At 39.9% G+C, this 13,064-nt stretch overlaps 3 protein-coding genes and 1 long non-coding RNA gene across 5 annotated transcripts in view; 2 read left to right on the top strand and 2 right to left on the bottom strand.

The window, feature by feature from the left end:
* The first annotated feature begins 160 nt into the window (after nucleotides 1–160).
* Nucleotides 161–1,941, top strand: LOC136188627 (uncharacterized). Its single transcript, XM_065976378.1, has 5 exons — nucleotides 161–340; nucleotides 559–981; nucleotides 1,037–1,267; nucleotides 1,327–1,710; nucleotides 1,772–1,941. The coding sequence occupies exons 1-5, from the start codon at nucleotides 253–255 to the stop codon at nucleotides 1,789–1,791; spliced, it is 1,146 nt and encodes a 381-aa protein (XP_065832450.1). The 5' UTR covers nucleotides 161–252; the 3' UTR covers nucleotides 1,792–1,941.
* LOC136188628 (uncharacterized) lies at nucleotides 164–2,570 on the bottom strand. Of its 2 annotated transcripts, none has more exons than XR_010670265.1 (3): nucleotides 1,807–2,570; nucleotides 1,302–1,751; nucleotides 164–1,234 (listed from the first exon to the last, which is right to left on the bottom strand). It is a non-coding gene; the product is annotated as an uncharacterized lncRNA (long non-coding RNA). The 2 variants fall into 2 exon arrangements; XR_010670264.1 differs by having other exon boundaries at nucleotides 1,302–1,741.
* Nucleotides 2,094–3,951, top strand: LOC136188626 (menin-like). Its single transcript, XM_065976377.1, has 6 exons — nucleotides 2,094–2,524; nucleotides 2,575–2,697; nucleotides 2,754–2,962; nucleotides 3,014–3,054; nucleotides 3,103–3,327; nucleotides 3,380–3,951. Exons 1-6 carry the CDS (start codon nucleotides 2,098–2,100, stop codon nucleotides 3,852–3,854), a joined length of 1,500 nt encoding a protein of 499 aa, XP_065832449.1. The 5' UTR covers nucleotides 2,094–2,097; the 3' UTR covers nucleotides 3,855–3,951.
* A 38-nt stretch (nucleotides 3,952–3,989) lies between these two features.
* Nucleotides 3,990–13,064, bottom strand: part of LOC136188625 (probable methyltransferase TARBP1) — a 33,337-nt gene continuing 24,262 nt past the window's right edge. Inside the window, exons 20-22 of the mRNA XM_065976376.1 lie at nucleotides 4,460–4,584; nucleotides 4,264–4,400; nucleotides 3,990–4,204 (exon numbers count right to left, since the gene is read on the bottom strand). Coding sequence (XP_065832448.1) covers nucleotides 4,045–4,204; nucleotides 4,264–4,400; nucleotides 4,460–4,584 — 422 coding nt within the window. The 3' untranslated portion in view covers nucleotides 3,990–4,044. The remainder of the gene's footprint in view (nucleotides 4,205–4,263; nucleotides 4,401–4,459; nucleotides 4,585–13,064) is intronic.

The raw sequence follows: 13,064 nt of genomic DNA, 5'->3' as shown, positions 1-13,064 counted from the left end.
GCGCGCTAATTTTGCCGCGAATTTCAAGGACTAACGAATTTTTATTTTTGATGCGTTGCAAGCTTTTTATTATATGAATATCATGTCGACTTATTACGGCGTACGGGAGACTGCCCAGGGGGAGTGGGGAAGGAAATATGTTTATCTATAAGGCGTTGGTTCCTGTGTCAGTGAGTCAGTTCATCGTTCCAGCACGGATAAACTCAGCCCGGTACTACTAGCTGCGCTCAGTTAGACACCAAGTCATCAAAAATGCTATCCTTCTTCCGACTGATCATCTCAGTCCTCTACATCAGTTGCTGTACGATCAGGCCTGGATGTTATGGATTGTCAAAAGACAGTAAGAGTTGTTACAAGTACTCTACCTAACGCTACAGAGGAAAAGTTAACCGCTGAAAGGCATGCAGTTATATCGGAGCCTAGCTAAATGAGTTTTCGAGTGTAGGGCAACAGAGACGGAAAATTATATATGCACGAAAATATTTACTCTCTGTAGCCGCCCATCCTGGCTGGCTAGGCGACGCGACGGTAACATTGGAATTTCTTGTGTTTTCATAGGTTCTCTATCGTCAGATACTTTTCTCGGAGTGACAGCACCAAAACCAATGGATTCGAAAATAATCTACTCCCCCAACCGGGTCTGGTCTTCATTCAATAGTCACTTCAGCGTTGGATATATCGTCCGTCGTTCGACGAAACAACTTTCCGTCGCCTATTCGCTACAGTGTCGTGTGTTTAAACCAATAAACGATCCTTTTCTGCGAGGATTCGAATGGGAATACAGAGACGTCAAAGCCGGTTCAGTCCAGCTCGACACAAGGACCCCGTCAGAGATTAAAAAGTACGCTTGCAATCAGCTTTTTCACGTATCAGATAAACCAACGTGCCGACTCTTTCGTTTGAAACTCACGATTAAAGTAAACGGTGGTTACGTTCCTATTGATTATCCCCAGTTCAGTGATTCCTGCAACCTTCACGGAGGTTAGAATCCTCTATGCTGTATAATAGACAAGACTTCTCACTCGTGAACTTGTAGAAAGATACACTGCCAATTGCGATTTCGATAAAGACTCCTGTGGGTATCGCAATGATTTTTGTGGTCTTACCCGTTGGAAAGTCGACAAGGAAACAGTGCTTCGGGATCCTTCATCTGTTAGGTGCACTTTACCTTCTGAGCTCACAGTATCAGCATTGCAGGTGTCGGGCTTCAATGTGAGCTTTACTAATAAAAAGGCTAGTAAAGTGTCATCAGCTCAATATTCAAGAGGCAATATTGATTAATTAAATTTTTGATGGTATACTTTTAATGTCAAGCCGTGTATATAGGTTCTCAGCCGTTCCTCCATCTGGATCCATCAGATGCTGACGAAGGCGAAGTGAAAATAGGCATTGTCAGCACGCCGACTCTCACTCGGCACGCCCTAAATAAAGCGGTTACGATAACGTACCACTTTCACGAAGAAGGGGTGCATCAGCTTGTTGTCGCGTTGCAATGCATATCACCCAGATATGAGCATATTCCTCTTAGGGAAGAGCACGCTGAATACAGGCTGACTAACTTTCCAGAAAAGGACTATCGAGTGTCAGATACCAAGTGCTTAGATCTCCATTCTTACGCCGGAAATTGCGACAAATTTCAAGTTCGGTTTACGGGGGCTGCTCGAGATAGTATCCTTGCCGTTGATGACGTCTTCTTCTTCTCGCATTGTGGTAAGACATTTTGCTACTCGCGAAGCGCAACCTATCATAGTCTATTATTTTTGTCTCATAGATTCGTATGACAACGTGTAACTTTCCACAGTTTACCAGTGACTTGTTTGCAGGCTCGACGTGCTTTTTTCTGTCTGTTTTACTCAGTTGATGTTATCTGTTATTGTACGCGTTGTTCTCAGTGTTGAAGTGTTTGCGGAAATTTGGTTGCATTATACTCAGTTGCTCTGATGATTTCGTACATGTACCAGCCAGCCAAAAGTTTTCAGCGATACTTTGAAGGCAGTTGGGATTTCTGCAGGCAGGAATTGGATCACCCGATGGAGTCTTACGACGGCACCAAAAAATTTCAACTGCCTAAATTGACGCCCGGATGTTCTAGCTAACATGACGACGGATTTTCCTTTTACTGCCCTGAAGAGCAGCTCTGACATTTTTTCTTTCGTTGACAGTGAAATTAGAAAGCTGGAACCTAACCTGGTGTTGTTGAGCCTCGTTCTGGGATCCGTTGAGGACGGTGTCTGCAGTCCCGCCGCGCGTACGGCGCGAAAACGGGACATTGGGGTGGAGCCAATGAGAGATCACCATTCCTTTAATGGTGTGTTGCCCATACGGCGCCAAAGCATCGAGCTGCCCTATCGTCAATTTCTCTTTGAGCTCCGAACGGCAACAAACGGAGTAGAACTTCGTAACGACGACGGCTCTGCGAGACGAACTGCTGTAAAATTCGTCTCCGATTGGGTATGGAAGCGTCTGTCTAAGGCTTTCAGCAAAGACAAACCGCACGTGCAGACTATCTACAGCTTCATGACAGGTGAATTTTTGAATTGATATTTTTTGGAATTTTTCGATGTTTGCAACAAGGAAAACATTTGGATTGCTTTGGCCTTGCTCTGACCGTTGCAGCAGCGTGTCAGGAACTCGGACTTTCCGATGTCCACTTGGCATTGTCCGAGGATCATTCATGGATTACATTTGGCCTTGAAGGTCTACCTACCATTTATCTGAGACAATCTAATGATTGTATCCCCACCCCCTCATAGGCACTGAAACGGCTGAAGTGACGTGGCACGGCAAAGGCAACGAACAGAAGCGCGGCCAGCCGATTGAATTGTGGTCAGGCAGTTGGCTGTATCTGAATGGACATCCAGTCATCTGCAACCGTCACATGGAAGTGGCGGCCATTGTCAACATGATCAATCCAAAATACGACGGAAAGAGAGAAGACGCTGACCTTGGCCGTCTGCAGCAAGTAAAAACATATAAACATTAATCGTATATGTATACCATCTCTCTTACGCAGGACTTACTGTGGCTTCTCTTTGACGCCAAGCATCTAGACAAGTACACAATTTTTTGAAACGACAATGCAGATTATTTTATCGCCTATAGGTATCCCATGGGCTTGGCGACGTTAGCCGAGTACGAGGAATTTGACTCGACAGAAGGACGACCTTCTCCGGACGAGATCTTTGACTTGGCTATCCGGTCGTCCTTGTGCCACTACGAAAACGCTCTCGTCTATCCACACACGTTGTTCGGCTCGTACCTTTATCGGAGTTTGAAGTACAAGGCGGCACTGCAGCGTTGGAAAGACGCTGCTCAGGTGTTGAAACAGTTGAGCAAAGAAAATTGAATGTATTTTCTTTCACGTTGCTTCTTTTTTCAGCTATCCGTACTCCAAGGGCGACGAAGAAATCTTCAAGGAACTTCGGGAAATCGTCACCGACTTCATTCCCGACATGATGGCCGACGGGGTCGACGATCTGGCGACCGATCCTCATTTCTTTGCGCTACTGTTGACTTTCTACGACGAGCTGTGCCTGTGGGAAACGGCCGGACCGATGCCCATTCTCCATTCCGATTGGGCGAAAGGACTCGTCTCGGCTGTGAAGCGTTTCAACGGCGAGACGAGAAAGACGTCGGCGACTTGCCCGGTTCAGACACTCGTCGGCTCTTCGTACACGGCCGAGCCGTTTCGTTTGAAATCTGAAAAGATGCAAGGCCTATTGCACACATTGACAGTCGCCGACAAAGTGAACTTGAGCGCAGTTCGACTCCAGCTTACGGCGCTGCCCAGAGGCATCGCCGCCGCTACGACCGAATCGCAATCGCGAAAACGACGCCACAATTCGTCCGTCTAAAAAGTAATACGTAGTTCTGTGTGGACGGGGACTCTTGATTTTGATTTCTACTGAAATGTCGTACAGTGTAAACTAATAAACTTACGGTCGCTTGTTATAGCTTCATCTTAGACCACTGACGTACAGACGACACCGTACATAGCGAAAGTTGCCGTTAGCCTTCTGAGAGAAAATCCCACATCCCGACATGCTAGTCTTTACCCAGCCCACGCCACTGTTTTGCGTACTCCCAGATGAACAGCGCCCCACTCACATGAACGTTCAAAGAACGAATTAGACCTAATTGAGGAATTTCCACGCATTCGTCTATCAGATTCAACAGGTCGGCCGGAATTCCTTTCCGTTCATTTCTAATTAGAGAAAGGAGGGCTTGTAAAAAAGTGAGACACTGCTGTAGCGCGTAACTGACCCCAGTAAGAGTAGGGTAAACGGAGCAAACTCGTAAGTCGTCAGGAGCCGACTGTGAGCCGTCTGCTCCACGCCGACAAGCTTATATCCAACCGTCTTCATTCTACGCAAATAGTCGTCAAGGTGTATAACACGAACCTTGCAAAAAAAGAAATCTGCTAATGGTGTTTCTAGATATATCTCCCGCGTAGCCTCACTTCCAAAATGTTTACCCACTTCTCCGATGTCACACTCAAATTCTGAAATTGGCGATCGTCGCTGATGCGAGAGTTAGCAAGGACGAGAATGTCAACGCCGAATATTTCGCAAGTCCGACACAAGCCTGAAACAAGATTCAGTTTGGAAAAATATCTCGGTTTGTCTTGCATGAAATTGCAAGTGTAAACGTAAAATATAAAGCAGAGTGATACGTGAAGGAAAAAAGAGAAAGGTACTTGATGATGATGATGATGAATATTATCATCGATGATCAAGTATTCTTCTCTTCCTCAATCATACAGAATAATTACAAGGAACTGGCAAACTGTTCTCTCTTGTAATAAATTACAGACAAATTACAAGGGACTGGCCAACTGTTCTCTCCTGTAATAAATTACAGTGAAATTACAAGGGACTGGCCAACTGTTCTTTCCTGTAATAAATTACAGGAAAATTACAAAGGACTGGCAAAATGTTCTCTCCTGTAATAAATTACAGTGAAATTACAAAGGACTGGCCAACAGTTCTTTCCTGTAGTAAATTACAGAAAAATGACAAGGGACTGGCCAACTGTTCTCTCCTGTAATAAATTACAGAAAAATACCAAAGGGACAGGCCAACTGTTCTCTCCTGTAATAAATTACAGTGAAATTACAAGGGACTGGCCAACTGTTCTCTCCTGTAATAAATTACAGTGAAATTACAAGGGACTGGCCAAATGTTCTTTCCTGTAATAAATTACAGGAAAATTACAAGTGACCGGCCAACTGTTCTTTCCTGTAATAAATTACAGAAAAATTACAAAGAACTGGCCAACTCTTCTCCCCTGTAATAAATTACAGAAAAATTACAAGGGACTGGCCAACTGTTCTTTCCTGAAATAAAATATAGGAAAATTACAAGGGACTGGCCAACTGTTCTCTAGTGTAATAAATTACAGTGAAATTAAAAGAGACTGGCCAACTGTTCTCTCCTGTAATAAATTACAGAATAATTACAAGTGACCGGCCAACTGTTCTTTCCTGTAATAAATTACAGAAAAATTACAACGAACTGGCCAACTCTTCTCCCCTGTAAAAAATTAAAGAAAAATTACAAGGGACTGGCCAACTGTTCTTTCCTGAAATAAAATATAGGAAAATTACAAGGGACTGGCCAACTGTTCTCTAGTGTAATAAATTACAGTAAAATTAAAAGAGACTGGCCAACTGTTCTTTCCTGTAATAAATTACAGAACAATTACAAGGGACTGCCCAACTGTTCTCTAGTGTAATAAATTACAGTGAAATTACAAGGGACTGGCCAACTGTTCTTTTCTGTAATACAATACAGGAAAATTACAAGGGACTGGCTAACTGTTCTCTCCTGTAATAAATTACAGTGAAATTACAAGGGACTGGCCAACAGTTCTTTCCTGTAATAAATTAAAGAAAAATTACAAGGAACTGGCCAACTCTTCTCCCCTGTAATAAATTACAGGAAAATTACAAGGGACTGGCCAACTGTTCTCTAGTGTAATAAATTACAGTGAAATTACAAGGGACTGGCCAACTGTTCTTTCCTGTAATAAATTACAGTGAAATTACAAGGGACTTGCCAAAAGTTCTTTCATGTAATAAATTACAGGAAAATTACAAGTGACTGGCCAACTGTTCTTTTATGCAATAAATTACAGGAAAATTACAAGGGACTGGCCAACTGTTCTCTCCTGTAATAAATTACAGAAAAATTACAAGGGACTGGCCAACTGTTCTCTAGTGTAATAAATTACAGGAAAATTACAAGGGACTGGCCAACTGTTCTCTCCTCTAAATTACAGTGAAATTATAAGGGACTGGCCAAATGTTCTTTCATGAAATAAATTACAGGAAAATTACAAAAGACTGGCCAACTGTTCTTTCCTGTAATAAATTACAGAAAAATTACAAGGAACTGGCCAACTCTTCTCCCCTGTAATAAATTACAGGAAAATTACAAGGGACTGGCCAACTGTTCTCTAGTGTAATAAATTACAGTGAAATTACAAGGGACTGGCCAACTGTTCTTTCCTGTAATAAATTACAGGAAAATTACAAGGGACTGGCCAACTGTTCTCTAGGGAAATAAATTACAGTGAAATTACAAGGGACTGGCCAACTGTTCTCTCGTGTAATAAATTACAGGAAATTAAGAGGGACTGGCCAACTGTTCTCTCCTGTAATAAATTACAGTGAAATTACAAGGGACTGGCCAACTGTTCTTTCCTGTAATAAATTACAGTGAAATTACAAGGGACTGGCCAACTGTTTTCTAGTGTAATAAATTACAGTGAAATTACAAGGGACTGGCCAACTGTTCTCTCCTGTAATAAATTACAGAAAAATTACAAGGGACTGGCCAACTGTTCTCTCCTGTAATAAATTACAGGAAAATTACAAGGGACTGGCCAACTGTTCTCTAGTGTAATAAATTACAGTGAAATTACAAGGGACTGGCCAAATGTTCTTTCATGAAATAAATTACAGGAAAATTACAAAAGACTGGCCAACTGTTCTTTCCTGTAATAAATTACAGAAAAATTACAAGGAACTGGCCAACTCTTCTCCCCTGTAATAAATTACAGGAAAATTACAAGGGACTGGCCAACTGTTCTCTAGGGAAATAAATTACAGTGAAATTACAAGGGACTGGCCAACTGTTCTCTCGTGTAATAAATTACAGGAAATTAAGAGGGACTGGCCAACTGTTCTCTCCTGTAATAAATTACAGTGAAATTACAAGGGACTGGCCAACTGTTCTTTCCTGTAATAAATTACAGTGAAATTACAAGGGACTGGCCAACTGTTTTCTAGTGTAATAAATTACAGTGAAATTACAAGGGACTGGCCAACTGTTCTCTCCTGTAATAAATTACAGAAAAATTACAAGGGACTGGCCAACTGTTCTCTCCTGTAATAAATTACAGGAAAATTACAAGGGACTGGCCAACTGTTCTCTAGTGTAATAAATTACAGTGAAATTACAAGGGACTGGCCAAATGTTCTTTCATGAAATAAATTACAGGAAAATTACAAAAGACTGGCCAACTGTTCTTTCCTGTAATAAATTACAGAAAAATTACAAGGAACTGGCCAACTCTTCTCCCCTGTAATAAATTACAGGAAAATTACAAGGGACTGGCCAACTGTTCTCTAGTGTAATAAATTACAGTGAAATTACAAGGGACTGGCCAACTGTTCTTTCCTGTAATAAATTACAGGAAAATTACAAGGGACTGGCCAACTGTTCTCTAGGGAAATAAATTACAGTGAAATTACAAGGGACTGGCCAACTGTTCTCTCGTGTAATAAATTACAGGAAATTAAGAGGGACTGGCCAACTGTTCTCTCCTGTAATAAATTACAGTGAAATTACAAGGGACTGGCCAACTGTTCTTTCCTGTAATAAATTACAGTGAAATTACAAGGGACTGGCCAACTGTTTTCTAGTGTAATAAATTACAGTGAAATTACAAGGGACTGGCCAACTGTTCTCTCCTGTAATAAATTACAGGAAATTACAAGGGACTGGCCAACTGTTCTCTCCTGTAATAAATTACAGAAAAATTACAAGGGACTGGCCAACTGTTCTCTCCTGTAATAAATTACAGGAAAATTACAAGGGACTGGCCAACTGTTCTCTAGTGTAATAAATTACAGTGAAATTACAAGGGACTGGCCAACTGTTCTTTCCTGTAATAAATTACAGTGAAATTACAAGGGACTGGCAAACAGTTCTTTCCTGTAATAAATTAGAGAAAAATTACAAGGGACTGGCCAACTGTTCTCTCCTGTAATAAATTACAGGAAAATTACAAGGGACTGGCCAACTGTTCTCTAGTGTAATAAATTACAGTGAAATTACAAGGGACTGGCCAACTGTTCTCTCCTGTAATAAATTACAGAAAAACTACAAGGGACTGGCCAACTGTTCTCTAGTGTAATAAATTACAGGAAAATTACAAGGGACTGGCCAACTGTTCTATCCTGTAATAAATTACAAGAAATTACAGGGGACTGGCCAACTGTTCTCTCCTGTAAGAAAATTACAAGGGACTGGCCAACTGTTCTTTCCTGTAAGAAAATTACAAGGGACTGGCCAACTGTTCTTTCCTGTAATAAATTACAGAAAATTACAAGGGACAGGCCAACTGTTCTTTCCTGTAAGAAAATTACAAGGGACTGGCCAACTGTTCTTTCTTGTAATAAATTACAGAAAATTACAAGGGACTGGCCAACTGTTCTCTCCTGTAATAAATTACAGAAAAATTACAAGGGACTGGCCAACTGATATTTCCTGTAATAAATTACAGAAAAATTACAAGGGACTGGCCAACTGTTCTCTCACAGGAAAATTACAAGGGACTGGCCAACTGTTCACAAGTGTAATAAATTAATGTGAAATTACAAGGGACTGGCCAACTGTTCTCTCCTGTAATAAATTAAAGGAAATTAAAAGGGACTGGCCAACTGTTCTCTCCTGCAATAAATTAAAGAAAAATTACAAGGAACTGGCCAACTGTTCTCTAGTGTAATAAATTACAGTGAAATTACAAGGGACTGGCCAACTGTTCTTTCCTGTAATAAATTACAGTGAAATTACAAGGGACTGGCCAAGAGTACTTTCCTGTAATAAATTACAGAAAAACTACAAGGAACTGGCCAACTGTTCTCTCCTGTAATAAATTACAGTGAAATTACAAAGGACAGGCCAACAGTTCTTTCCTGTAGTAAATTACAGAAAAATGAAAAGGGACTGGCCAACTGTTCTCTCCTGTAATAAATTACAGAAAAATACCAAAGGGACTCGCCAACTGTTCTCTCCTGTAATAAATTACAGTGAAATTAAAAGGGACTGGCCAACTGTTCTCTCCTGTAATAAATTACAGTGAAATTACAAGGGACTGGCCAACTGTTATTTCCTGTAATAAATTACAGGAAAATTAGAAGGGACTGGCCAACTGTTCTTTCCTGCAGTAAATTACAGGAAAATTACAAGAAATAGGACAACTGTTCTTTTCTGTAATAAATTACAGGAAAATTACAAGGGACTGGCCAACTGTTCTCTCCTGTAATAAATTACAGAAAAATTACAAGGGACTGGCTAACTGTTCTCTAGTGTAATAAATTACAGAAAAATTACAAAGGACTGGCCAACTGTTCTCTCCTCTAAATTACAGTGAAATTATAAGGGACTGGCCAAATGTTCTTTCCTGTAATAAATTATAAGAAAATTACAAGTGACTGGCCAACTGTTCTTTCCTAAATAAATTACAGAAAAATAACAAGAGACTGGCCAACTCTTCTCCCCTGTAATAAATTACAGGAAAATTACAAGGGACTGGCCAACTGTTCTTTCCTGAAATAAAATATAGGAAAATTACAAGGGACTGGCCAACTGTTCTCTCCTGTAATAAATTACAGAAAAATTACAAGGGACTGGCCAACTGTTCTCTAGTGTAATAAATTACAGTGAAATTACAAGGGACTGGCCAACTTTTCACTAGTGTAATAAATTACAGTGAAATTACAAGGGACTGGCCAACTGTTCTCTCCTGTAATAAATTACAGGAAATTACAAGGGACTGGCCAACTGTTCTCTCCTGTAATAAATTACAGAAAAATTACAAGGGACTGGCCAACTGTTCTCTAGTGTAATAAATTACAGTGAAATTACAAGGGACTGGCCAACTGTTCTTTCCTGTAATAAATTACAGGAAAATTACAAGGGACTGGCCAACTGTTCTCTAGTGTAATAAATTACAGTGAAATTACAAGGGACTGGCCAACTGTTCTTTCCTGTAATAAATTACAGTGAAATTACAAGGGACTGGCCAACTGTTCACTAGTCTAATAAATTACAGTGAAATTACAAGGGACTGGACAGTTCTCTCCTGTAATAAATTACAGGAAATTACAAGGGACTGGCCAACTGTTCTCTATTGTAATAAATTACAGAAAAATTACAAAGGACTGGCCAAATGTTCTCTCCTGTAATAAATTACAGTGAAATTACAAGGGACTGGCCAACTGTTCTCTCATGTAATAAATTACAGAAAAATTACAAGGGACTGGCCAACTGTTCTCTAGTGTAATAAATTACAGTGAAATTACAAGGGACTGGCCAACTGTTCTTTCCTGTAATAAATTACAGTGAAATTACAAGGGACTGGCCAACAGTTCACTAGTGTAATAAATTACAGTGAAATTACAAGGGACTGGCCAACTGTTCTCTCCTGTAATAAATTAGAGGAAATTACAAGGGACTGGCCAACTGTTCTCTCCTGTAATAAATTACAGGAAAATTACAAGGGACTGGCCAACTGTTTTCTAGTGTAATAAATTACAGTGAAATTACAAGGGGCTGGCCAACTGTTCTCTCCTGTAATAATTTACAGTGAAATTACAAGGGGCTGGGCAACTGTTCTCTCCTGTAATAATTTACAGTGAAATTACAAGGGACTGGCCAACTGTTCTCTAGTGTAATAAATTACAGTGAAATTACAAGGGACTGGCCAACTGTTCTCTCCTGTAATAAATTACAGGAAATTACAAGGGACTGGCCAACTGTTCTCTCCTGTAATAAATTACAGGAAAATTAAAAGAGACTGGCCAACTTTTCACTAGTGTAATAAATTACAGTGAAATTACAAGGGACTGGCCAGTTCTCTCCTGTAATAAATTACAGGAAATTACAAGGGACTGGCCAACTGTTTTCTAGTGTAATAAATTACAGTGAAATTACAAGGGGCTGGCCAACTGTTCTCTCCTGTAATAATTTACAGTGAAATTACAAGGGACTGGCCAACTGTTCTCTCCTGTAATAAATTACAGTGAAATTACAAGGGACTGGCCAACTGTTCTTTTCTGTAATACAATACAGGAAAATTACAAGGGACTGGCCAATTGTTCTCTCCTGTAATAAATTACAGTGAAATTACAAGGGACTGGCCAACTGTTCTCTCCTGTAATAAATTACAGAAAAATTACAAGGGACTGGCCAACTGTTCTCTAGTGTAATAAATTACAGTGAAATTACAAGGGACTGGCCAACTGTTCTTTCCTGTAATAAATTACAGTGAAATTACAAGGGACTGGCCAACAGTTCACTAGTGTAATAAATTACAGTGAAATTACAAGGGACTGGCCAACTGTTCTCTCCTGTAATAAATTAGAGGAAATTACAAGGGACTGGCCAACTGTTCTCTCCTGTAATAAATTACAGGAAAATTACAAGGGACTGGCCAACTGTTTTCTAGTGTAATAAATTACAGTGAAATTACAAGGGACTGGCCAACTGTTCTCTCTTGTAATAAATTACAGGAAAATTACAAGAAACTGGCCAACTTTTCACTAGTGTAATAAATTACAGTGAAATTACAAGGGACTGGCCAACTGTTCTCTCCTGTAATAAATTACAGGAAATTACAAGAGACTGGCCAACTGTTCTCTCCTGTAATAAATTACAGAAAAATTACAAGGGACTGGCCAACTGTTCTCTAGTGTAATAAATTACAGTGAAATTACAAGGGACTGGCCAACTGTTCTTTCGTGTAAAAAATTACAGCGAAATTACAAGGGACTAGCCAACAGTTCTTTCCTGTAATAAATTACAGAAAAATTAAAAGGGACTGGCCAACTGTTATCTCCTGTAATAAATTACAGTGAAATTACAAGGGACTGGCCAACTGTTTTCTAGTGTAATAAATGACAGTGAAATTACAAGGGGCTGGCCAACTGCTCTCTCCTGTAATAATTTACAGTGAAATTACAAGGGGCTGACCAACTGTTCTCTCCTGTAATAATTTACAGTGAAATTACAAGGGACTGGCCAACTGTTCTCTAGTGTAATAAATTACAGTGAAATTAAAAGGGACTGGCCAACTGTTCTTTCCTGTAATAAATTACAGTGAAATTACAAGGGACTGGCCAACTGTTCACTAGTGTAATAAATTACAGTGAAATTACAAGGGACTGGCCAGTTCTCTCCAGTAATAAATTACAGGAAATTACAAGGGACTGGCCAACTGTTCTCTCCTGTAATAAATTAAAGAAAAATTACAAAGGAGTGGCCAAATGTTCTCTCCTGTAATAAATTACAGTGAAATTACAAGGGACTGGCCAACTGTTCTTTCCTGTAATAAATTACAGTGAAATTACAAGGGACTGGCCAACTGTTCTCTCCTGTAATAAATTACAGAAAAATTACAAGGGACTGGCCAACTGTTCTCTAGTGTAATAAATTACAGTGAAATTACAAGGGACTGGCCAACTGTTCTTTCCTGTAATAAATTACAGTGAAATTACAAGGGACTGGCCAACTGTTCACTAGTCTAATAAATTACAGTGAAATTACAAGGGACTGGCCAGTTCTCTCCTGTAATAAATTACAGGAAATTACAAGGGACTGGCCAACTGTTCTCTCCTGTAATAAATTACAGAAAAATTACAAAGGACTGGCCAAATGTTCTCTCCTGTAATAAATTACAGTGAAATTACAAGGGACTGGCCAACTGTTCTTTTCTGTAATACAAAACAGGAAAATTACAAGGGACTGGCCAACTGTTCTCTCCTGTAATAAATTACA

This window comes from Oscarella lobularis, chromosome 7, assembly GCF_947507565.1.
Source record: "Oscarella lobularis chromosome 7, ooOscLobu1.1, whole genome shotgun sequence".
Taxonomy (NCBI): domain Eukaryota; kingdom Metazoa; phylum Porifera; class Homoscleromorpha; order Homosclerophorida; family Oscarellidae; genus Oscarella; species Oscarella lobularis.
This window is presented reverse-complemented; position numbering and strand designations above follow the sequence as displayed.